Source organism: Corticium candelabrum, chromosome 15, assembly GCF_963422355.1.
Source record: "Corticium candelabrum chromosome 15, ooCorCand1.1, whole genome shotgun sequence".
In the NCBI taxonomy this organism is placed as follows: Eukaryota; Metazoa; Porifera; class Homoscleromorpha; order Homosclerophorida; family Plakinidae; genus Corticium; species Corticium candelabrum.
The window spans coordinates 1,990,712-2,015,711 of record NC_085099.1 but is presented as its reverse complement, the minus strand read 5'-3'; the positions used below and the strand labels follow the sequence as shown (position 1 = coordinate 2,015,711).

At 40.2% G+C, this 25,000-nt stretch overlaps 10 protein-coding genes across 12 annotated transcripts in view; 8 read left to right on the top strand and 2 right to left on the bottom strand.

Annotated features, from left to right (window-relative positions):
- Nucleotides 1–206: 206 nt before the first annotated feature.
- LOC134191435 (uncharacterized) lies at nt 207–3,002 on the top strand. Its single transcript, XM_062660055.1, has 7 exons — nt 207–435; nt 560–719; nt 1,278–1,679; nt 1,736–1,909; nt 2,020–2,256; nt 2,319–2,453; nt 2,516–3,002. The coding sequence occupies exons 1-7, from the start codon at nt 421–423 to the stop codon at nt 2,587–2,589; spliced, it is 1,197 nt and encodes a 398-aa protein (XP_062516039.1). The 5' UTR covers nt 207–420; the 3' UTR covers nt 2,590–3,002.
- Nucleotides 3,003–3,109: 107 nt separating this feature from the next.
- On the top strand, nt 3,110–6,374 carry LOC134190756 (uncharacterized). Its single transcript, XM_062659267.1, has 3 exons — nt 3,110–3,228; nt 3,428–3,576; nt 4,684–6,374. Exons 2-3 carry the CDS (start codon nt 3,459–3,461, stop codon nt 6,087–6,089), a joined length of 1,524 nt encoding a protein of 507 aa, XP_062515251.1. The 5' UTR covers nt 3,110–3,228; nt 3,428–3,458; the 3' UTR covers nt 6,090–6,374.
- A 912-nt stretch (nt 6,375–7,286) lies between these two features.
- LOC134191436 (uncharacterized) lies at nt 7,287–9,370 on the top strand. The gene has a single exon (XM_062660057.1). The coding sequence runs from the start codon at nt 7,355–7,357 to the stop codon at nt 8,540–8,542; it is 1,188 nt and encodes a 395-aa protein (XP_062516041.1). The 5' UTR covers nt 7,287–7,354; the 3' UTR covers nt 8,543–9,370.
- Nucleotides 9,371–9,553: 183 nt separating this feature from the next.
- Nucleotides 9,554–10,772, top strand: LOC134191439 (protein-L-isoaspartate O-methyltransferase-like). Its single transcript, XM_062660060.1, has 2 exons — nt 9,554–9,779; nt 9,873–10,772. Exons 1-2 carry the CDS (start codon nt 9,668–9,670, stop codon nt 10,109–10,111), a joined length of 351 nt encoding a protein of 116 aa, XP_062516044.1. The 5' UTR covers nt 9,554–9,667; the 3' UTR covers nt 10,112–10,772.
- Nucleotides 10,773–12,227: 1,455 nt separating this feature from the next.
- Nucleotides 12,228–14,151, top strand: LOC134191434 (uncharacterized). Of its 2 annotated transcripts, none has more exons than XM_062660054.1 (3): nt 12,228–12,279; nt 12,406–12,604; nt 12,849–14,151. In XM_062660054.1, exons 2-3 carry the CDS (start codon nt 12,409–12,411, stop codon nt 13,898–13,900), a joined length of 1,248 nt encoding a protein of 415 aa, XP_062516038.1. In that variant the 5' UTR covers nt 12,228–12,279; nt 12,406–12,408; the 3' UTR covers nt 13,901–14,151. The 2 variants fall into 2 exon arrangements, with proteins under 2 accessions (XP_062516038.1, XP_062516037.1); XM_062660053.1 differs by having other exon boundaries at nt 12,229–12,335.
- Nucleotides 14,152–14,807: 656 nt separating this feature from the next.
- Nucleotides 14,808–15,831, top strand: LOC134191437 (protein-L-isoaspartate(D-aspartate) O-methyltransferase-like). Its single transcript, XM_062660058.1, has 2 exons — nt 14,808–15,061; nt 15,145–15,831. Exons 1-2 carry the CDS (start codon nt 14,815–14,817, stop codon nt 15,711–15,713), a joined length of 816 nt encoding a protein of 271 aa, XP_062516042.1. The 5' UTR covers nt 14,808–14,814; the 3' UTR covers nt 15,714–15,831.
- On the bottom strand, nt 15,774–16,697 carry LOC134190847 (uridine diphosphate glucose pyrophosphatase NUDT22-like). Its single transcript, XM_062659379.1, has one exon. It carries the CDS (start codon nt 16,695–16,697, stop codon nt 15,774–15,776), a length of 924 nt encoding a protein of 307 aa, XP_062515363.1.
- LOC134191438 (TM2 domain-containing protein 2-like) lies at nt 16,288–18,889 on the top strand. Its single transcript, XM_062660059.1, has 4 exons — nt 16,288–16,872; nt 16,930–17,026; nt 17,657–17,775; nt 18,527–18,889. The coding sequence occupies exons 1-4, from the start codon at nt 16,748–16,750 to the stop codon at nt 18,738–18,740; spliced, it is 555 nt and encodes a 184-aa protein (XP_062516043.1). The 5' UTR covers nt 16,288–16,747; the 3' UTR covers nt 18,741–18,889.
- Nucleotides 18,890–19,287: 398 nt separating this feature from the next.
- Nucleotides 19,288–23,574, top strand: LOC134190541 (abasic site processing protein HMCES-like). Of its 2 annotated transcripts, none has more exons than XM_062658994.1 (8): nt 19,288–19,343; nt 19,403–19,555; nt 20,090–20,436; nt 20,495–20,523; nt 21,364–21,450; nt 21,512–21,577; nt 21,636–21,745; nt 23,309–23,574. In XM_062658994.1, exons 1-8 carry the CDS (start codon nt 19,324–19,326, stop codon nt 23,478–23,480), a joined length of 984 nt encoding a protein of 327 aa, XP_062514978.1. In that variant the 5' UTR covers nt 19,288–19,323; the 3' UTR covers nt 23,481–23,574. The 2 variants fall into 2 exon arrangements, with proteins under 2 accessions (XP_062514978.1, XP_062514977.1); XM_062658993.1 differs by having other exon boundaries at nt 21,361–21,450.
- Nucleotides 23,513–25,000, bottom strand: part of LOC134190542 (mitochondrial inner membrane protease subunit 2-like) — a 2,288-nt gene continuing 800 nt past the window's right edge. The window contains exons 3-5 of the mRNA XM_062658996.1: nt 24,601–24,666; nt 24,442–24,544; nt 23,513–23,655 (exon numbers count right to left, since the gene is read on the bottom strand). Coding sequence (XP_062514980.1) covers nt 23,521–23,655; nt 24,442–24,544; nt 24,601–24,666 — 304 coding nt within the window. The 3' untranslated portion in view covers nt 23,513–23,520. The remainder of the gene's footprint in view (nt 23,656–24,441; nt 24,545–24,600; nt 24,667–25,000) is intronic.

The following is a 25,000-nucleotide window of genomic DNA, read 5'->3' as shown; positions in this document are numbered from 1 at the left end:
TCTGTCATTACAAGTATGTCTACCAATTACCAACCAGCCTCTACAGTTGCATCGCACTGATTAGTTAACATAAAACAATGCTATCCGGGACCTCGCTGCTACAGACTAAGGCTAACGCGCGTTATGTATATACCACAATAAAAATGGCGGGAAGCCTCGGAACACGGATTGTTTTAGGCGCCTTAGTGGTTAGCCGCGAACTCGATGCGAGGTGGAAACCACAAAGAGTCAGGCCGAGAGCGTGTACTCTAGGCACACAATGCAAGACCTGAAGTGGAGATTTAGCAAGAGTGTCCGCCACTTGCAGAGTCAGCAAATTTTAAAGTGGGCGGGTGTTGTTTACATGTTACCAGAGTGGTACGTAGTAAAGACTCAGCAAGTGAGTTCGTCCCACAGATAGAGACGTTTTCGGTTGTGATCATGGCAGGAGCGCTGGTAAGTACAGATCCAACAAATATATGACAACTTGAGACTGTTGGTATACAAACGGATAGGGGGACCCCTCATTGGGATCAAGACCGGTTAAAACTTGACAGTCTGTGTGTGGTTGTGCTTGTAGATAAGTGATGCTCCTGAGCTGAAAAGCTTCACTGCTGATCAAATTAGTGAGTTTCAAGTGTTGTGGAATTGTCTGGAGGGCCCACTGTCCAAGACTCCAGAGTTCATTGTGCCTTTGTTGAAGATTCTGGAGAGGCGCCATGAAATATCAAGAAATGAAGGTAAAGATTTCAGATGTGCCTGTTTCATGCATCAGTACATGTGCACGTGTTGGTGGCGTTGAAGAGAGTTACCAACATGCAATGCATTGGATGAATTTGTTGTTTGATGTATCGTGCACTATTGTGAGGGGCTGTGGGTGTGGCTGGTTTGTGTGAACAGGCTGGTTTGTGTGAACAGACTGTTTTGCTGCTATTTGTTACTAATTTGCACCACCAGAAATAAAAGGAAATTGTCTGACTGTGAGGCTAACCAGAGGAGGTTGTGACGCGTGCACATGGTCATGTGCATGGCAGGCACGTGCCTGTGTGCGTGCGTGCCTGTGTGTGTGTGTGTGTACACATGCACACACACACACACACACACTCACACACACACACTCTCACACACACACTCTCACACACACACACTCTCACACACACACACTCACACACACACTCTCTCTCTCTCACGCACACACACACACACGCGCGCGTGCACAAGCAACATAACCACTCTTAGTATGCCCGTTACATACCATAAATCCAATCAATAGCATGAATGCACTTTTGCAATTACAGATTTGACAACAAGAGCTGCGGAAACCAGTGATCCTCGCAAGGCCTTTGCTACCCCTTCCGATACCCACGGAACAAACACGGATGAAGTTAATGAGTGGCACAGCAGTGAGAAAGACGATTCCTCAGCAAGGTTGTCAGCCTGCCATGCAAACACAGAAACAGATGAAGAGACAAATGAAAGAGCCCAAATTAGCAGCAGCACGATCGGGAAGGCCGGGACTGTAGACAGTCTGGCACCATTTCATTCCATCTATTCTCCACCTCTACATGATACCCGTTCCTCCAGCCCACTCATGGGTGGAATCAATACTCTAGCCAGTGCCGTTTCAAACACTGATTGTCCCTCAACGAGCTTGTCCAGGCACCAAGTGCAAGAAGATGTCAATGAGGATACTATTCAAAGTATCATGTTTGTGATAATCCTGAGCTGTATTGTAGTGTGATGTAAGTGCACACAGGTCGACAAACACTCGGCACCTTTCCTGATATCAGTCTGCTACCGAAAGATCAGAGCGTGATGTCACCATCAGAATATGCAACGGACAGCGAACCGCAATCAGACAGTGGGCCACAAGCTTTACCATACGAATCGTCCCTGTCAGTCTCCCGTGTTGAAGATGATGAGCTCAATTGTGAGTTGTAACAATTGATTGACAAAATAATCATACGGTCACGCATAACACACACCAACCTGTACTATAAACACAAATGCAGCATTGCTATCAGTCCGTGTTTCTTGTAGATTCTGATACATCCATAGACACTGTGCTCACAACGGATTCGTTTCCCAGAGACACGAGAACTGACGACGACGAAGAAGTGTTGCTCATAGACAGTGGACCACAAGCCTTACCGTACTGCACAGGATATCAAGTGACAGTACCAACAATGAATGATGCTCTCAAAATCTCATCGCATGTTGATATGAAATTTGGAGAACTGGTGTATGTTGCCGATGATGAAGAGAGTTACAGACACGGTATGCACAATATATGTTCTTCCATAGTATTTCATGTTTTTGATGAGTATTTTCTGTCACAGATTTAGCACAAACGACAGAAGTGTTGGACAGTTTATGTAGCAATCCCGGCGATCGTGATGACATCATAGAAAACACAAGTGGACCAGCTGCTCTCAGCTACTCGTGCAATGAACACAACGATATTGAACAGGATGGTACTATCCCACACGTTTGATATGCAACACTTGAAATGATCATAGGGTGTTCTGTTGTTTAGATAATCAGAATAAAGACGAGCAGATCAGACGAGATTTTCATGAAGAAGATACAAGCGAGATAACAGATATCTAGACAATCCAACGATGATGACAATGATAACAAAACAACAAAAACAACAACATCAATAATAATAATAATAATAATAATAATAATAATAATCATGGACAGGAAATATGTCATTACATTAGTAGAGAGAAAATAGCAAATCATGTCAGTCCAATATTCTTCGGCCGTCCATTTTCTTTGAAAGAATAATTTTGATACAGTAATGCAAACCAGACTGATCATAAAAGTTGATATCCAAGCGCTTATAATTACAAATGTAGTGATATAGACGTATAGAACTAACTGTTAAGTAACTTATGTTAATTAACTTCTAGACAATATGGTGTTGCAAACATCCAGAGGTGGTGTGTACAGTATATATGTCTCACATGCATACTACTACTTGTACAGTAAGATACTTTGTGCCTGCAGACTTTACAAACAACCAATTTAGAAACTTCTCAAATACCAATTAAGTCAAAAAATAATTTATCTCATTGTAAATCTGCGCATGCTCAAACAGGGTCCGGCGTAGTACCCTTAGTAGGGAGCTTCAAACAGAAATTGCAGGAGGTGCCGTCAGATTGGTTGCATAGTTCGCGTGGACGGCTACAAGTGAATGCACGGGACGACAGACCAATCCGTCGACTTTGACGTATTTGTGTGGTAGGTTGCCACGTTTGGTACTTCTGGTAACTAGTTCTTGGTGGGTAGGTTGTACGCCACTCCGTACGGCTTCAATTCTTGTTCCGCACAGCATGCGAAACCGACATTAAAACATGTACACTACTAACTTACAGGAGTGGTCCGTTACTGTTTATCCTGTTTTCCTAATAATTCTAACTAGTTTGTCTGTTGGGCGTAGGTTTCGTCTGTTGTTGACGGTTTAGGTATCAATGGCGGGAAGCTTTTGCAACGAGGATCAGCCGCTGTACAGAGGGAGAAATAAGTCGTCGCTGAACGGCGAGCACATGGAATCAGAGTTGGCACGCCTCCAACACGGTTACACACCGGGTGCGTCGGGGTGGGGGGTGTGTTTTGCAAACTGTTAGAATCTTTGGAAGACTGTACGTGTACATACACAGTATTTGGCTTCTCCTTGAATGCCACCTTCTTAACTTAGCTAGCTGAAAATTGACCAACCCCTGGCCATCTAACTTTAGCGTAGGTACACAGTACGTGTACTGTAGTTTGGTGGACCTACGCTCTGTTTGCGTTGACTTTGTGCAGCTGTATTTGTTTACCACAGCTAATTAAGTGATATCCCATTAACTGTACATTCTAGAGGTGGTAACAGTAGAGAAAGTCGCAGGCTATCAAGACGTTGCAAAACGAGAAGAAGAGTCAGAAATATTAAGCAACTACTTGCGAAACAAGAGCAACTGTGAGTTGATGTCAAGGCAGCGGACCGATTAGTGACCTTGCTAAAGGCTACTTCGTCTACGTCTGTTAGCAGCATTGTTGTACGACACCTACTTAATGAGTTACGAACCCTAACGACTCTTGATGTGCAATAGCCTTATCAAACCGCCTGTGTAATACATACGCTTTCGTTACCCTAACTACAGGAACTTGCGGTTTCTAACAATACCAAGATCGTCACTGTCCGCCCTATTGCGCCAAAGTTATTACAGATTTTCAAAGCGCAAAGTCAACACGAACAGAGAGTAACCATATTTGGGCATATCAGATTACTCTCTTTGTTTTACGCTCTCTTGGATGCCAAGCACTTGTTGTGCGCCTGGTTGTGGATCAAAACTACTGTTCGATTCAACCAAGTACTGTTGCACTATCGTTCCGCTAAGCTTTGCATTTAAATGGCCTGGTGGCTAATTTGGCCCTAGAAACGTCAAATGAATCGGATCTAGCGTTCCATATTTGGTTACTATTTCCTGTGGTAGACTACCCAAGCAAACTGACAAGTTGCCTTGCATGACCCCAAATTGCAACATCTAGTATTTGTACAGCTACTATTTGTACAGTACAGTGTGAGTACAATCCTGCACTTGAGTTTTTCCCAGTTTGTTGGTGAGTGTATGCTTCAACCTAATGAAACAAAGAAATACTATCTGATGTTGCTTGTTCAGTTTGCCTTTATGTAATGCAATTTTTCCTACATAGATTCAAGATGTCATTCATTCCCAACCAGTAGACAAGAGAGCAGTGTTGCAACAAAGATGACTGGCTATACATGTACAAGCGTCTCCCTACCTGATACAATATCCATGCAAGTAAGACCACAGCAGCTTGAGCCTACACCTTATGCAAGCAGTTATGGCCAAACCCCAATTCAAGGGTCATCGCCAACTCCAGATCTGGATGGTTTCCATCAGCCACAAGTCCACTCAAAGACGAGAGGGAAAAAACAGACTCATGAAATGTTTAACTCAGAAGTTGGGATGGCATCTGTAAGTTCTGTTAAAAATAAGAAAAAAGATTATATGGCCAATGAAGAAAAGTTGGTTTTATCTAAACAAAAACGCAATCACTCTGTGAGTATAAATTTGTTGCCGGTCGTCCAGTCATCGTCAGATGAACATGAATTTGGTACTCTCATTCAGTTTGATAATACAGAATTATCATCAACCCATTTTTCATCTATAACCAACACCAACACACATGATACACTACAGAAAGTACCCCCGCCAAAGTCTCCTGCACTGATATATCAACACACAGAAGATGCCTTATTGACAAGTAGCCAGCAAATTCGTGGTTCTGATGTTTTATCATCATTGGTTAGTAGCCAGCAGATTCATGGTTCTGATGTTTTATCATCATTGGGTAGTATACAGCCAGAACAGTCCCAAAATGTCAGCAGACTGTGTATTCATAGTGATTCTGATAGAGCTTGTCAAGATAGTGAGAGTGCTAAAGAGGTACCACCTTATATTTACTCTCCTATTGGTTGTGTTGACAGTATTGAACGAGTTGAGACTCCTGGCTGGAGAGAGTATCACTTCCTGTCACCAAATGAGGAAGATGACAATACAGAAGGGATGGACACACAACAAAGCATTTATGAATCAAATGCGCCAGAAGATAGCCAACATCACATTCAATCAAATAGCACAAGACCAGAACTTCAGGATAGAAGTACTACACTGAACACTCCAGCCGCTCCCAGTTTTCTTCATGGTGTGCCTGAAAATCATTGTGCTCGTTGTGCATTTCAGTCATCCACCGGGTCAACACAAACAGAAGAAAAGGTATTAAAGAAAGTTAAGATTCTTCAACAAATTCATGAAAGCCAACGTCAGACACTTGTTGAATTGATGGCCAACCAAAGAATGCAAATAGAAGTTAAGTTATTGGCACAACAAAGGCTCGCGACTCAATTGCAGCATGATTTAAGAAATCAAGAACAAAGACAGCCTGAAACTGCAGAGATGATACAACAGATACTTGCAACACAGCAAACAATTGCTACACTAACACAAGTATTGCCAGAGTTATTCATGAAGGAACAACAATCTCTTAAAGAGCTGTTTGCTCAACAAAGCCAAGAAATTATGCAACTCATCTGAGTTGTAGGCAACCGTATTATAGCATATGGGTGACATATCTGTGTCATGAATACAAGAGGCCAATAACTATATGACATAGAATTGTACCTACCGTTGTATGTGGTATTTTAGTATAAAGATTTTAGTTGTTTTCTACAATGCGGACTTCTGGTAAACTAGAGAGGATTCTCTTTGGTTTTGTATCACATGCTGTGACTGAAAATTTGTATAGATTGAGGTTGAAATTTGCATAGACTGAGTTTGGAATTCATTATGGAGCCATGTTCATCAATGTGAATCACCATAAAGTACACACCAGTTATGAGAATTATGCCTACTGCACAAGTATGTAAGATCAACTGTCACGAATTAAAAAAGTCAAACCCAGGATCATTTCTGTGAGATTTGCCTAGTTTGGGGAATTACCAGCCTAGCAAAATCTGCAAGTTAGTCCTACTGTAGAAAGTTTGATTTGATTACACTGAGTGCTGCAATATAATGTATATTATTATATAGAGATTTACTAAGTTTGCCTGAGTTTCTGTGGCAGGTGCATGAAACTCCTGAATCTTATTCTTGATCTAGAATTCCAAGAGCAGTCTCACCAGTTACAGTAAGTACTCTTACCCATGTCAATCACATTGTATCAGATACAAACTAAGTCACGTGATTTTATCTCGCTAATTCATTCAAAGGTAATGTATCAGGCTATACAATTAACATAACATATCATATATCATTATCATATCTACAAAGCAGTCACTACTTTTAGATTCCAAGTTAAACAGTTAAATTTTCCTCCATGCATACAACTGAACACTCTAGTAATCACGTGAGTAAGGGTACACGTATAAATAGCATCTGACGACACAACAAACGCAAACAATAGCACGACGTCCTGCTGCTCCCGCCAAAATACCAGCGCTGCAACTACAAGTGCAATATCATCAACGTCTACTCCCGCATCGCCATCAACATCAGAGTGAACTACAAACGTTAGTATCGGTCACTTGCAGACAAGAACGCTCATCCTACTCACGCAGAAGCCAAAGCTGTACACCGGCCGGTAATCAGTTCAAGTTTCCTTCCGTATTTCCGTGCAAGAGTCTTAGACAACATTCTACTGTGCTGCAGTAAAGCAAACGTACTATTTCGTAAAGCGTTGACAAACACTTCCTGTTGCCTACATGGCTCTACACAATGACAACACACAGCCAAGTCAGTCTTCACAAGGAAATGCAGATGGAGTAAGACAAGCAAAAAATGCTGTAGAACTAGCTTTGTACATGGTGCAAACCAACAGTGAAAATCCGGATGGGCAAGTCATCTCTAGGATAAAAGAAACACTCTTTGACATGTTGGATGGCAACAACCCGTTTTCACATATCAGTCCTAGCAGTAAAACTGAAGAACCTGGCAGGAGTCGTGACTACAACATTACCACTAATTCACGAGCACAAGAAACAGCTCCACCAGTGCAGCACAAACATGCCGAAATAGACAGAGAGTGTGTAACTTCCTGTTTAGCCAATGCCAATGAGGTCTTGCCCAACAAAGAACATAACACTGAACATAAACAATTGCTAAAGGAGGTACATGTACAAAGTATAAATCACTTAACTGTGGGATCAGAGCCTTCAAATTATGGCATCAGAAAACTCGATACAACACCACCATCATTGCATAAACAAGAAACAACAACCTATGTCAACCTCTCCGAGGTGCATAGCACTCCTGCTTCAAAACAAAATAAACCTACTGAAGATGACAAAGGCACTTCAGGCTATAGTAGAAAGTTATTGCCCACAGAACTTAGGGAAGGTTCTTATGCATCAGTCGCAGAGAATCTTCAAGAACAAAACCACGAGGAGAACAAATACCAAATGCGGGAAGAACAAAATATGTCTGCCCATCAACTCCCTAAGCTTGATCCAATGGACTGCTGCCCAATGCCAAACTCTCTTCAGGTGACAAAATACAATTTGCAAGTGCTAAACAAACAAAACGAATTCCCATTTATAGTGGACAATTTCACTAATATCCGTGCCGATTGCTCCATTGTATTTGAAAGTACATCTTCAGGCAGTCGATCACCAAGATCTTCATACCTACTGAACCAGGGTCTTCAGGAAAACAAAGCAAGTCTACACTCAACTGATTGGAGAAACTCATACTGTTCAGAACAACATTCCAGTAGCATGCAATATGAATGGAATGATCTCAGTATTGTACGGAATCTTCGTCAAAGCCAATGGCCTCAGTTGTTCTGTCAATCTCTTGAAACAACACACAACACAGCAGAAAGAAGAAGTCTTTTGTCACTAGCCAATGATCTCAACTACATTCACTGCAATGAATGTCGACAAAGTGATGACCAATATGCAGAATTTGAACAAGCCATTCAATCAGCTGAAGATTCAGCCCAAGATATACTTCAAATGGCTCTAGCTATTGAAGCGGTAGAACCAGAATAGAGTAAAGGTTGTCACTTCTCATTGAACAGTTAGTTGTTGTCGTGTCCTCAACCTGCCAACTTCACCTAGACTTTCTACAATCTACTCAATATTTCGTGGTTGTGTTTGGAAATCATGCATTACTGCACGCACACTTGTGCTATACCAGACTTTAATGAATGTCTTTGTCTCTGCGCCCTAGGGCGTAAACTGAAAGTAAATTCAGACTTGAATGTTAGCTACACGTGGTAAACCCAAATTTGAAATTCATCGCGTATTCAAAACAGAATATCTAGCAACATTTAACTTTAATAATTAATTAATCAACAAATCCAAATTTGTCAAACGAGTCAAAGACTTTCCTTGCTCGGTGGGCATTTAGTAGACGTCTGCAGTCAACACTAACACAATTCTTCACGGTTCTCGCCTATTTGCACTCGCATCAAGCAAACTCGGGTGTCCGATATTAGAGAACAAGACCCACCCCTCTTCTTGAGCTTCCTGAAGAGCAACGTGCAAAGCTGCCGATCTGTTGTTATCACTGCGAGTAGAAGAGACATGTACCTATTATTTCAAGGTGCAGACAGTGAACTGTGGTACCGTCGAAAGCAAAAACCGGCGGCTGTCCGATATTTGATGGGCGTGTCCGATATACGGGAAAAGCAGCGGAAGTTCTATTTTGTCACCGTGAATAGCAATATGCCAAGTGATCAAGCTGAATCTAGCACATCGTGTTACCGTGTGACTAATCTCTACATTCATGCCCTAGATACAAGAAATCTTCGTCTGGTTTCCATAAGCCAGTGTCCGATATTGGGGAGTGTCTGATAATTGGTATTAGACTCTACCTAGTCCACTCACCTGCAAACCATTGTCAACTTGAGAATCAAGCATATTGACGTCCTTCCTTCCCTACAGTAAACGTAATTCATAATGAATTTCGCTCTGAGTGCCACAAACTTGCCTTGCCAAAATTCCCGCCCAAATTAACTATTAGCTATCCCGTATGCGGCACCCGTATGTAATGTTGCGGTCTTGCTGTGTGCACTCACTTTTGTCGCAGCAGTCATAGCCAGTGAGCAGTTTGAAACCTGCGAGAGTGAGGATTGTCCAGAACCGAGCGGGGGGCGAGAATTCCGTACTGGCATGGCGTGGAGGTCGAGCGGCTCGACAAACGCAGAACTCATTTCCCAACTCGTTGCGAATCGCGTGATAGCAAGCAAGCGTGTGGAAGAATTCATGCGCTCCATCGACAGAGGTATGACACAGTGATGAGAGAATATGCAACCACGTCCATTTATTTTTTGACGTCACGTTGTCTACTTTATGACGTCATTACTTTATATTGCAGGAGAATTCCGCAAGGTCAATCCGTATATGGATGCTCCTCAGGGTATTGGGTATGCTGTAACGATCAGTGCTCCTCACATGCATGCATATGCCCTGGAATTGCTGCAAGATCATCTGGTTGAAGGAAAGTCGGCACTCGATGTTGGATCAAGCAGTGGATACTTGACTGTATTCATGGCCAAATGTTATCAAATAACACAAGACCAGAACTTCAGGATAGACTTAATGCATCTACACTGAACATTCCAGCAGCTCCTCCCAGTTTTCTTCAGGGTGTGCATGAAAATCATTGTGCTCGTTGTGCATTACAGTCATCCACCGTGTCAACACAAACAGAAGAAAAGGTATTAAAGAAAGTTAAGATTCTTCAACAAATTCATGTAAGCCAACGTCAGGCACTTGTTGAATTGATGGCCAACCAAAGAATGCAAATAGAAGTTATTGGCACAACAAAGGCTCGTGACTCAATTGCAGCATGATTTAAGAAATCAAGAACAAAGACAGCCTGAAACTGCAGAGATGATACAACAGACACTTGCAATACAGCAAACAATTCCTACACTAACACAAATATTGCGAGAGTTATTCATGAAGGAACAGCAATCTCTTAAAGATTAAGGAGCTGTTTGCTCAACAAAGCCAAGAAATTATGCAACTCATCTGAGTTGTAGGCAACCGTATTATAGCATATGGGTGACACATCTGTGTCATGAATACAAGAGGCCAATAACTATATGACATAGAATTATACCTACTGTTGTATGTGGTATTTTAGTATAAAGATTTTAGTTGTTGTTTTCTACAATGCGGACTCAGAGAGGCTTCTCTTTGGTTTTGTATAACATGCTGTGACTGAAAATTTGCATAGATTGAGGTTGAAATTTGCATAGACTGAGTTTGGAATTCATTATGGAGCCATGTTCATTAATTAACGTGAATCACCATAAAATACACACCAGTCATGAGAATTATGTTAACAAGTATGAACAGTGTACCAAAAAAGAGTTAGATCAACTGTCACGAATTAAAAAAGTCAAACCCAGGTGGTCATTTCTATGTGAGATTTGCCTAGTTTGGGGAATCACAAGCCTAGCAAAATCTATAAGTTAGTCCTACTGTAGAAAGTTTGATTTAATTACACGTGATTTTACTAATTTATTCAAAGGTAATGTATATCAGGCTATAATACCAACATAAACATATTATTATCTGCAAAGCAGTCACTACTTTTAGATTCCAAGTTAAACAATTCAGTTTTCCTCCATACACACAACTCTCTCAATTGAACACTTCTGGTCACAAGTATACTTATCGGTTATCCTACTCAAGCAGAAGCCAAAGCTGTACCAGAGAGACTGATATTGATACGAGAGAAGAGACTTGCAAGACTGCAAATAATGGCCACACAAGCACACACAGAAATTATGCAATTTATTTCTGAGTTATAGACAGCCATATTACAGCATGGATGCCTTACGTACTATGAAAACAAGACATCAAAAACGGCGTATTTTAGTGGTACAAAATCTGAAAATTTTGGTATAAAATTTAGTACACTGTACACTGAAGATGCAAGGTTTTTGCTTGTTATAAATTACTGAAAATTTGGTTACAGTGTGGTTAAAATTTGTACAGCCATGTTACAAATTTTGAGAGAATAAGTGTTGTAATACTCATTCTGTTTCAATCAGTGTGAACTGCCATGAAGAGTACACGAGTCACAAGAATAATATTATGCAGACTGTACAAATAAGAAGTTAATAATTTAGTAGATGAAGAGTACTAAAGGTTGAATAAATTGTCATGAATAAAATCAGTCAAACCAGGGTATCCTTTCCCTAGACAATATTTCAATACTCAGGCTTCAGGAAAGTCTAGCAATGGAGTCTGCATACATGTTCGAGACCAGCAAAAATTATAAAATAATCCTGCTGTATGTACAAACGGTTTGGTCTAGTCTTTTGTGTTATTAATTGTTTAATGCTGCAGTAATAAATGCGTCATTACAAATACAGTAACAACCATTCTCTTACTTTGGCATATTCAGTGCTGCATTCCATCAACGGCTGATAATATTCTCTGACATCTCTCTCAATGGCTGATACACAAAGTACAGTAAAACCAAACCTAGAAAACAATTTATACTAAGTTTTCTTCAACAGAGAGCAAACAGTCTATTTCTATCCTGTATGGTATTCATGACTATATGAGGTGAACAGATCTGTAGCACTAGAAGTCTTTCAATATGCAAATGTCAAACTCAAAATTTGTTATGCATTTTGGTTTCCTGGTGACATGCAAATGTTATTCATGTAATCTCATATTATATCAAATGTCACATGCCAATGCACATGCGCAGCAGCATACCAGGTACACCCTTCACGCAGGCATACAAGCCAGCTTCATAGGTAATTCTCCATTCCTTACATGTTTGGTTTACATTCAGGAGCTCTCAGACAGAATGGTTTGAAGTTATCTGACCAAGTATCTCATCTTCTCAATTTTAGTTTCAGTTTCCTGTTTTCCTACTACAGGGTATGGCAATCAAAGAAAGTTTTGCAAATGGCACAGCCAGTCAACCAAGTCACAATCCACATGACTCAGCTGAAAAGAAACTTATTCATCAAGACATCAACACTCTTTTGGTTCGCATTAAACTCCGTGGGGTCAATGTTACAGAAGAAAAATGCGAAGCTATAACACAAGACCTTCTTGCTTTGCTGTATGGAACTGGTAAGCTCATGTATGTCACATAATTATTAGAGTAAGCGTGAATCACATGACAGCATGTTCCCTCCCACATATATCTTGTCTAAATTGCTCTAAAAACAGAATCCAGGCCTGAGGGACTTTATCTCAAGATCACTAGTGTGTGTGTGTGTGTGTGTGTGTGTGTGTGTGTGTGTGTGTGTGTGCGTGCACGCATACACACGTCATGCATATATTATATCAAATAATGAGTATTGGTTGTTGCTAGAAATTCACAATGAAGGCCTCCCACAGAAAGAAAGTTTAGCATCACACACAACCTCACAAGGTGTGGAGTCAGAAACCAAATTCAAGCAAGGTGATAACTCACAATGTGACAGCATCACAACAGAGATGACGAACGGTTCTTCAGAGAACGGTTCTTCAGAAGACGGCTCATCAAAAAACCACTCTTTAGAAGAGAAGCTTGATGACCAAACAGGAACACCTTCAAACGACAAAGACGAGATGAGCAATGGTGAAAGCAAGTCAAGTCCACCAAGTATTTCTGAACAAGAAGAAATGAACACTTCATCAACTCAGTTGGCTGACACACTCAAAGCATCAGAAGACGCCAAGACAAGTGATGACACTTTACAATCAGACTGTGAATCTGACATCCCATCGAAACAAGCTGAAGAAACAGAAACTTCTACAGCATCAGGATGTGCCACTGAAGATGATAGTCATGTGAGTGAGATGCTACAGCATCAAGATGTCAATTACCAAGAAGACACAACGTCATCTTCCTTGCCAGAGTACTGTGTGAGCAATGAGTCAAGTCTTGACTCCAACACAGTAACAACAGCTGCCTCACTGACATTTGAGCTCACCTCAACACAAGACAAAACCACATGTCCAGAAGAGCTACCAGATAGTCCTGCAGTTCATCTCTCAAGTTCATTTTGTAACACATCTTCAAACAGTGACCAATGGGATACATCTACATGTAGTGGCAGTACATGTAGCATTCATGAAGATGCTCCAGAAACAGCACCTCCCAGCATTAGCAATACGGGTAATAGTGATATGGCACAGCCACGTTACCCACAGCTGTATTGTGAACCTCCACAATACAGCAAGGGAAGAGGAAGTTTGCCATCCCTTTCTGCCCAACGATTACAAAAGAGTCGATCTCGACAAATAGAAAATGAAACCAACTTCTGCCTACGATGTGACTACCTGTACGACCGACAACCTATTCACAGCTTCACTTCATTGCTCCAACAGGAGCACCAAGAGTTACGCAACCAAACTCTGGAACATTATATGTGTCATTAGTCATTACCCCCAATGAAATCCTTCAACTCCGGATCCATTCACTCATCATCATAATCGCACCTTGATAGATGAGATGATGTAGAGTGTTGACTATTGTGACAATGTCTATGTGCTAGTTACTAGATTTTATTTCTATAATCTCTTGATGTATCCTACAAACGTTACTCCTTTACATTATTTTGTTAATCACTTCAGTAAAGTTAGCAGATCCTCACAATTTGTGCTAAGAAACAATACAACATGCAATCCTACTTAGTAGACCAGTCTCTTCAGAGGCATGGGTTTGAATCCCAATCCTGTCACCAGTAATGATGTATGCACACAAGTGGGGTAGACTCGTGCCCAGTCTTCCCCTTCACCCCAGGTTGCTACACCACGTGCGCTAGCTGTCACGTGTGCATACCACACCCATGTGCATGGTTTCACTCTTGTTGTTGGCCTACTAAGCACGAGTCTACAAGTGAAATATAACTATGAAATGATTTATTGCTATAGCACCGCAGACTAGATACATAGGCCTACTCGTGTGTGTGTGTGTGTGTGTGTGTGTGTGTGTGTGTGTGTGTGTGTGTGTGTGTGTGTGTGTGTGTGTAATGATCACGTGACTACACCAAAATTTCTCAAATCTTTTTTTCGTTTTTGACTGTTAAGAGTCTCTAGACTAATAGTGGTTTAATTAACTCCCACCTACCCTGCCTCACCACTGACTCACTAGCTACCTACCTAAATCTAGATTAATAATAATTAGACTTAGGAACCTACCTGCAAGCCATCGTCAACTAGAGAATAAGCTCTTTCAAACCCTCCCGACGTCGTTTCCTTCTTCGAATACCCGTAATTCGCAATGAGCTTCATTCCGACCGTTTGACACAATTTCCCGCTCAACTACCCATTAGCCCGTATGCGGCACCCGTATGTCGCTAATGTTGCGGGGGTTGCTGTGTGAACTTGTTTTTGTCGCAGCAGTCATATCTAGTGAGCCGCAGTTCGAAACGTGCGAGAGCGACGATTGTCCAGAACCGAGCGGCGAGCGAGAATTCCGTACTGGCATGGCGTGGAGGTCGAGCGGCTCGACAAACGCAGAACTCATTTCTCAACTCGTTGCGAATCGCGTGATAACAAGCAAGCGTGTGGAAGAAGTCATGCGCTCCATCGACAGAGGTAGGTATGACACAGTGACAACCACGCCCATTTTTTCCGACGTCACGTTGTCTACTTTATGACGTCATTACTTTCAATTGCAGGAGAATTCAGCAAGGCCAATCCATATACGGATGCTCCTCAGGGTATTGGGTATGCTGTAACGATCAGTGCACCTCACATGCATGCGTATGCCCTGGAATTGCTGCAAGATCATCTGGTCGAAGGAAAGTCGGCACTCGATGTCGGATCAGGCAGTGGGTACTTGACTGTATGCATGGCAAAGATGATTGGGAAAGACGGCATTGCGGTCGGTGTCGACCACATCGACGAATTAGTGAAGAAATCAGAAGAAAACGTGAGGAAATCGCATTCACATTTGCTGGACGGCCCAAACCCATTGATCAAACTCGTAGTTGGAGATGGAAGGCAAGGTTACTTACCTAATTCCCCGTATGATGCTATTCATGTTGGAGCCGCTGCACCCGGGAAACCGCAGGCACTGATTGAGCAACTCAAACCGGGAGGAAGGCTGGTGGTGCCCGTCGGACCGGACGGCGGGAACCAAGTACTACTACAATACGACAAACTGACAGACGGTAGAGTGATGAAGAAGGAACTGATGGGAGTGAGATACGTGCCGCTTACAAACAAGCAGGACCAATGGCCGTAACATTAAATAGAAAGAGAGAACTAAACACTCGTTTCTACGGTACTAAATAGATTCCCAACCCTAATCCTCTGTTGCTGTTGCTTTCGTACTCTGAGCGATAATATAGAATGCAGCATGAGCCGATGGTGTGAATTGCTCGCTTCGTGACCGCCATGTTCCGCATTGAATGTCTTCGAGAGACACGAACTCAATATCTACCGATTCAAACTGCTCCTCTCCCCCTTCACCATACATTCTCCTCACATCATTCTCTCGTATATCAACAGCTTTCACGACAAAGAGGGTCGACGGCCGACCAAAGCTGAGCATCTGACGAAGAATTCCCACCAAGTGGGGCTCACTCAGTTGATCCCTCGGAATATTCAATTCGGCGACAACTTCTTGTACAATCGAGTCAAAAATTTCGTTCACGATGTCTGATGACTTGAGAGACAAGAACGCATCTTGACACTGCACGTTTCCCTCATATTCTTGTTTCCATCCGGGAACGTTGCTTGGCTCGGCGTGTCCTCCTGGTAAATCCAGCATGTTGCAATACTCTCCGACCTTAGTGCTCCGTTTCTCAACAACCACCTTGTCATCAGATGTAATGAGGATTGCAGACACGCCAAGTGGATCGGACATGTACGCCTGACTCTCATTAAAGTCCCTCAATCCATCGGATCGTAGCCGTTCGCTCTCACTGCTGTAGTTTGTGCACTGGAAGTCTCTGTAGCATGTCAGCCCGATGTCCAGTTCAATGCTGGGCGCCTTCTCGGCGTCCTCACTCATTCCTGCAAGTCGGAATTTCATGCCATTGTATAGAGTGACGTCACCGCTCAGCTTCCCTCTCCACAACTCCTCGATTTTGACGTCATGCTCGGCATGTGACTTCCTGTTGAATTTTGATTGAAAATTGACGCGCACCTGTTGCTTCGAAATTCCAGGAGAGTAGCAATGCCACATGAGACAAAACGTCTCTTTGGAAAACTCACTGCCCGCCATTTAATCCTCGGAATCCTGACCTTTTGTTTGCGCATGCTCAGTTAGTAAGTATGGCGTTCTTAGTGTGTTTGCTCTGTGCTTGGTTTGTGTGCGTCGTGAACTGTTCACAATGCTCTAACTTGTCATGTGAAACTGTCTTCGATCCAAGAACGCCTCTCGTTTACTGCCACATGCTGTAAACGTGTTGACGCTTTCGCTGTCGCAACAATGACTGAATTCTGTTTGTCCGTAGACCTCTGGATTTTATTGATTGCGATGACCCGTATGACACTCCTAGAAGAAACTTGTCATATTACAATCCAGAGAACTACTGCGAAGGGAACGATACGGTTAGTGGATAACAATAAATAATTAATTAATTTTAAATATAAAAACTAATTTATTAATTTTAAATATAAAAAATAACTTACTAATTTTAAATATAAAAATAATTTATTAATTTTAAATATAAAAAATAATTTATTAATTTTAAATATAAAAATAAGTTATAAACATTAATATTAATAATTAATATATTTTAATGTTAATGATTAATTCATAATTTGTATTGATATTAAAATATTTTTAATTTAAGATTGCAAATAACATTTTATGTTTATATCAATAAATACTTTTTACTCTAAGGTTTTGCAAATCATATATATTAAAATATTTTATTGATATTAGTTTAAGGTTGTACAAATATTAATGATATGGTTAGTGGATAACAATAAAATAATTTATTTATTTTAATTTTAATATAAAAATAAGTTATTAAACATTTAATATTAATAATTAATATATTTTAATATTAATGATTAATTCATAATTTGTATTGATATTACAACTTGCACAACACAAATTATTCTGATATTTTTTCAATTATGATTAATGATTATTGATATCAAATTGTACTTAATTACTTTGGTATTGAGTTTTGTATTAGTAGAAACTTGAGTTTGTTTGTCTTTGTTTAATAGCAAGGACAGCAGAAGTACCAGGATGTTCATCGTGTTTATGTGTGGTGTGACGTGCTGGAGGGAATAGAATGTTTTGGTGACAGACAGTTTCTGAGCAACTTTGAAGTTCCATGTGTTAAGTAAGTTATAAACATTATCAAACATATAGAATTTTGAATTAATAAAATATTATCTGTAAAACCTTAGATTAATAAATATTGTATCAAATATATTAAATTTATTAATTTATATCAATAAAATATAAAGTATTTTAATCTAAGGTTGTACAAATTATATTTTATATTTATATCAATAAATACTTTTACTCTAAGGTTTTGCAAATCATATTTTATATTTATATCAATAAATACTTGTTACTCTAAGGTTTTGCAAATCGTATTATATATTAAAATATTTTATTTGATATAAATATAAAATATTATTTGTAAAACTTTAGATTAAAAATATTTTATTGATATTGATCTAAAGCTGTACAAATTATATTTTATATTTATATCAATAATACTTTTTAATCTAAAAAGGTTTTACAACTAATATTTTATATTTATATCAATAGAATATTTCAATAAATTTTAAAAATTATATTCAATAAAAAAATTTTACAAATTATATTTGTATCAATAAAATTTATATTTATATCAATAAAATATTTCAATAAAATTTTTACAAATTATATTTATAAAAATTTTTACAAACTATATTTATATCAATAAAAAATTTGCAAATTTATATCAATAATATTTATATTTCAATAATAGTTATATTTATATCAATAAAATATTTTTAATCTAAGGTTTTACAAATAATATTTTATATCTGTCAATAAAATATTCATTAATCTAAGGGTTCATGTTTGTGTGTTGTTTGCAGGTACACTGGTCACTACTTTTTGTCAACGTTACTCTACTCTCTTCTTTTGGGCATCTTCGGCGTCGATCGTTTTTGTCTCGGTCATACGGGAACTGGCGTAGGCAAGCTACTCACACTTGGAGGAGTCGGCGTCTGGTGGATTGTAGATATCATACTCATCATACTTGGTGAACTAAGACCAGCCGATGACAGCAACTGGGAACGATATTACTAGATAGAATGTCTAGCTTATACAAATTGATTACAAATGTATGTATTCGGTAGTTTGGTGACTCTGTTGTAATTACATAATTTACGTAGATAATTTTTATAATTGCTTGGATTTGCGTTGTTTTTTGAATCTGTAATTGATAGTTTGTTTATACTTTACTTAGAACGGATTATCACAGGTTCTAGCCTCGGCCTCCCAAACCCGTGTAGCGCCAATTAACGCACCGGTCTGGGAGGTCGAGGCTCATAACGAGGTCTTGCATGCTAAGACTGTTTCTGACAGCTACATACATATACACTAGTTAAATTTGTGTACGTTCTAATTGTTTGTTCAAATATTTAAAATTTTATTTAAATTTTTAAATTATTAATTAATTAACAAAATATATTTATTGTTAAAATATTAAACTACAGCATTGTAGTACAATACTATACATGTCCAAAATCACCTTTGTACAACGTCCACCTAACCTCAAATTTCTATTAATTAATCAAATTGATTTTAATAATTGCAGTGGGTGGGGCTCGCTCATTCTACTAACATCCGGGACCCTTGTGCAAATCGCGGGTTCTGTCAAACAAATTTGATGTGTGGCAGAACTGCGTGGTTAGGCGAACGTTTCGTTCAATATTCGTGTGCGATGCTAATGAGTTTGTTTTGTTTAGCACATTAGCGCCCGACGCCCTTCAAAAGGCGTGTCGTTACTGTTGCAAGCGGTCAGGCGCGTATCGGGAGCCGAAATGGGCAGGAGGAAACGACGGAGAGGGAGACAAATCAAACTACTATCCTTCGTACAACGTGTGTCCACAGAACAGAACGTAAACGGCAAATATTTCAAAACCGGAAACTATACCGGAAGTTATACCGGAAGTTGTATTACAATTAACAGTAATTAATATTAATATTATTAAAAATTATGTATATATATTAATATTTAAACACATTGTGTGATATTTATTATAAATTAATATTAATATTATTAACAATTATGTGTGTGTATATATATATATATTAATATTTAAGCACATATTGTGTGATATTTATTATAAATTAATATTAATATTATTAACAATTATGTGTGTGTATATATATATATATTAATATTTAAGCACATATTGTGTGATATTTATTATAAATTAATATTAATATTATTAACAATTATGTGTGTATATATATATTAATATTTAAGCACATATTTTGTGATATTTATTATAAATTAATATTAATATTATTTAAAATTATGTATATATATATATATATATACATTAATATTTAAGCACATGTTATGTGATATTTATTATAAATTAATATTAATTTATTTACAAATATATTTATTATTATTATTATTTTAGTCCAGTACTCGTAAAGGGCAATAGTGACGATGTCGATCGTATCCTACAAACCATGAAATGGGGACTCATTCCATCATGGCATAGAGGAGATCCAAGCACATTTGGATACAACATGAGCAATGCTCGACTTGACACGTTACTCGAAAAGGCGTCATTCAAAAAGCCAATGGTCAATGGTCAACGTTGTGTTGTATTGGCCGACGGTTTCTTTGAATGGAAAAGTGTCCCAGGATCGAAAAAGCAACCTTACTTTGTGTATTTCAAGGATGGTGGTGATGTGGAGGGGAAAGACGGGGATGTGAAGTTAGAAGGGAAGGGAATTACGTCGCGATTGCTGACTATGGCTGGTAGGGATGATGAGTGGTGTTTGTTGTTGGTTAGGAAGGTTGGAATGATTTGTGATAGGATTGTTTGATGTGTGGACGTCGTCGAGTGTGAGTGAAATTGATTGTGTAGTAATCGTGCAAATTAGAAGGCAGCGTCTAGGTTGATGGACAGACAGACACACAGACAGATAGACAGACTGATGGACAGACAAACAGACTGATGGACAGACAGACAGACAGATAGACAGATTGATTGCCAGATAAATAGACAGACAGATAGACTGATGGCCAAACAAACAGACAGACAGACAAACAGACAGACTGATGGTCAGACTGAGACTGATGGCCAGACAAACAGACAGACAGACTACAGACAAACTGTTGGCCAGACAAACAGACAGACAGACTGATGGCCAAACAAACAAACAGACAGACTGATGGCCAAACAAACAGACAGACAGACTGATGGCCAAACAAACAGACAGACAGACTACAGACACAGACAGATAGACTGATGACCAAACAAACAGACAGACAGACTGATGGCCACACAAACAGACAGACAGACTGTTGGCCAAACAGACAGACAGACTGATGGCCAAACAAACAGACAGACAGACTGATGGCCACACAAACAGACAGACAGACTGTTGGCCAAACAAACAGACAGACAGACTGTTGGCCAAACAGACAGACAGACAGACAGACTGATGGCCACACAAACAGACAGACAGACTGATGGCCACACAAACAGACAGACAGACTGTTGGCCAAACAGACAGACAGACAGACAGACTGATGGCCAGACAAACAGATAGACACACACAAATGGACTGGCAAGCAAGAAGACAGACAGAACACAAACAAACAAAAATGTAGATGACAACCACACACCCACACACGAGTAGACTGCAATGAGAAAACATTCATGTGTTGTTGTCCTAGCAGACTGATGATACAACTCCTCTCTACAGTTACACAATCATCACCGTCGATGCGTCTCCATCAATCAAGTGGCTCCACCACAGAATGCCAGTACACCTACCAACCATCATCACTAACACAGCCAATAGTCAACGAGTGTCTCGTTCTGCAGGCAATTCTTGACGGTGAAGAGGCCGTGAGCCGATGGCTAGATTATGGAGAATACAATACAGAGAAGGTTCTAGTATAAAACATTCACTTTGTGACACTTTCGTGCTGTGATGGTTTGTGTTAAGGCTTTGTCTATGCTCACACCTGTTGACAGTTTGTCATGGCATCCGGTTTCCACGGTGGTGAATGATGCGAGGAACAAGAGAGAAGACTGTGTGAAGAAAATCGACCTCAAGTTAGTGAATTAGTTGTGTGTGTGTGTGTGTGTGTGTGTGTGTGTGTGTGTGTGTGTGCACGCACGTGTGTGTGTGTGTGCATGTGTGTGTGTGTGCATGTGTGTGTGTGTGTGTGTGTGTGTGTGTGTGTGTGTGTGTGTGTGTGTGTGTGTGTGTGTGTAATTTGGAAATACACAGTAAATAGTCTGACAATTCCTGCTCACGTCTGCACATACCAGCAGTAGCACACAGTCAAGTCAGTCTACTCTACGTTGTCATGCACATCATGTGAGATGATGTGCAGCCCAGTTGTCGTATAGTACAGTACAGGACTTCCAATAGCAAGGAATCTTACCCAGAGGACATTGCGTACAAAGTGCAGCAAAGGATGGGTTTGGGAGAGAAGGGGTTTTCTCATTTTGTCTTTGAAAGTTGAACTCTGGGTGACACCTGCTGAAAAGTATAGCAGACACAAACGGTCCGAGTTGTTGTGGTTGTTTGTTTCAATACATTTGTTTATGATAAACAGATTAGATCTGTAAGTATTTCTTTCTTGAATATGTGAACCTATATGGACAGATGGACAGACAGACAGACAGACAGATAGACAGACAGACAAACAAACAGACACACAGACAGACAGTTATTTAATCGTCCTACGTAGTAAGCGGCCGTAAGGGTCGCCGGACATTTTTGTAGCATGTTTTCCTTTTCCTTGCTGGAACCATTTAGAATGTAAGTGTTGAAATTTTAAATATATGTATTGACAGACAAACAAACAGACAGATGGACAGACAGACAGGCAGACAGATAGACAGACAACCAGATAGACAGACAACCAGACAGACAGACAAACAGACAGACAAACAAACAGACACACAAACAGACAGATGGACAGACAAACAGATAGACAGACAGATAGACAAACAAACAGACAGACACACAGACAAACAGACAGACAGACAAGCAAACAGACAGACAGATGAACAGACAGACAGACAAACAGACAGACAAACAGACAGACACACAAACAGACAGACAAACAGACACACAAACAGACAGACAAACAGACACACAAGCAGACAGATGGACAGATAGACAAACAGATAGACAGACAGACAAACAAATAGACAAACAAACAGACACACAAACAGACAGACACACAAACAGACAGACACACAAACAGACAGACAGACAAACAGACAGACAGACAAACAGACAGACAAACAGACAGATGGACAGATAGACAGATAGACAAACAGACAAACAAATAGACACACAAACAGACAAACAAAGAGACACACAAACAAACAGACACACAAACAGACAGATGGACAGACAGACAGACACACAGACACACAAACAGACGACATACACTGCATGTAACGCAAACAAAAAGGCAGCTGTCCCCGCTGGAAGCCGTTGCTCTGCAGACTATCTAATTAATCACTTCACGCTAACCAGATCATCCCTGCCTAACACATCCAACAACACACCACACGTCTCGTCATTCAAAAACCACACACTATCACCCACAGCCTCATTTCCCTCCAACTCTATCACTTGTTCTTTCCTTCATCTAGTTCACCCAAACCCAAGCAAGAGACAGTACTCACACAATGGCTAAAGAAATCGTCCAGCAAACGGCCACCTCCTCATCCTTCTCCATTGGAAACTGCACCATGTAAAAGCGAACACAATGCCCCTCCAGGTGACGATGACGACGAGGAGCCATTGGCCAAGAAACAAAAATGATTTAAACATATCAATTTCTGAGACGTTCTATCACTAGATGTTATGCTAGAAGAGTATGTTCGTAACGGGTAACTAAAGGTGTTCTTCCATCTGGTATTTGGGTGGACAGCTTACGCATCCGAGTTGGTGGGAAAACAACGTGTGTGGCGTGTCCCACGATTAGTCCTAGCGCCACCTATAAATGAATGACAACAGTTGAAGTGTATGCAACTGTATGCAACTTGAGACTGAAGGTATGGTCACAGTGTGTCTCTGCTTGTCTATATCGTTAGTGAGTCAGTCTGTCTGTCTGTCCACCTGTCTGTCTGTCTGTCCACCTGTTTGTCTGTTGTGTGGCGTCTGTAGCTCAATCATGGGGTGACCTTGAAAAGGCAGCTCCTGGTTACCGTTTACCATACCAGTCTGTCATCTGTCTCTGTCTGTCTGTCTATCCATCCGTCTGTCTGTCTGTCTGTCTGTCTGTTTGTCTATCTGTCCATCCATCTGTCTGTTTGTCTATCTGTATGTCTGTCTGTCTGTCCATCCATCTGTCTCTCTATGTATGTGATAACGTCCATCCATCTGTCTGTTTGTCTATCTGTATGTCTGTCTGTCTGTCCATCCATCTGTCTGTTTGTCTACCTGTCTGTCTGTCTGTCTGTCCATCCATCTGTCTGTTTGTCTATCTGTATGTCTGTCTGTCTATCCATCCATCTATCTGTCTGTTTGTCTATCTGTATGTCTGTCTGTCTGTCCATCCATCTGTCTGTTTGTCTACCTGTCTGTCTGTCTGTCTGTCCATCCATCTGTCTGTTTGTCTATCTGTATGTCTGTCTGTCTATCCATCCATCTATCTGTCTGTTTGTCTATCTGTATGTCTGTCTGTCTGTCCATCCATCTGTCTCTCTGTATGTATGTGATAATGTCCATCCATCTGTCTGTCTGTCTGTCTGTTTGGTTGTCTGTCTACAGATTTACTAACAGGGCCATAGTGATTGCTGTCTTCGCTGTGGCCATGATTATCCCCTTCAACCCAGCAGTGACCGTCTGGTATTGTGACACGTTTCTCCTTGTAGTCAAGTGTTCTGGAACAAACACATTGCTTTGTGAACATGGCAATCAACTTTACTCTTTTACTCACTCTATCACATCACCAGGCAAACCAATCACTCTTTTCACGATCATTCGTCTGGGATTTCTAGGCGATCTACAAACACTTTGCAATATCAGAACGAAAATTTTAAATTCAGTGTGAATTCAATGTATAGTCAAAGCATACGCCTACCTTCTCTGTCTTCCATCTGATGTCTGTCCTTTTGTCTGTATGTCCATTGTCTATCTGTTTGTATGTCTGTCTGTCTGTTTGTATGTATGTCTGTTTGTATGTCTGTCTGTCTGTCCATTTGTCTGTCTGTCTATTTGTCTGTCTTCTGTCCATTTGTCTGTCTGTCTGTCTATTTGTCTGTCTGTCTGTCTGTCTGTCCATGCATTTGTCTGTGTCTGTTTGTATGTCTGTCCATTGTCTGTCCATTTGTCTGTCT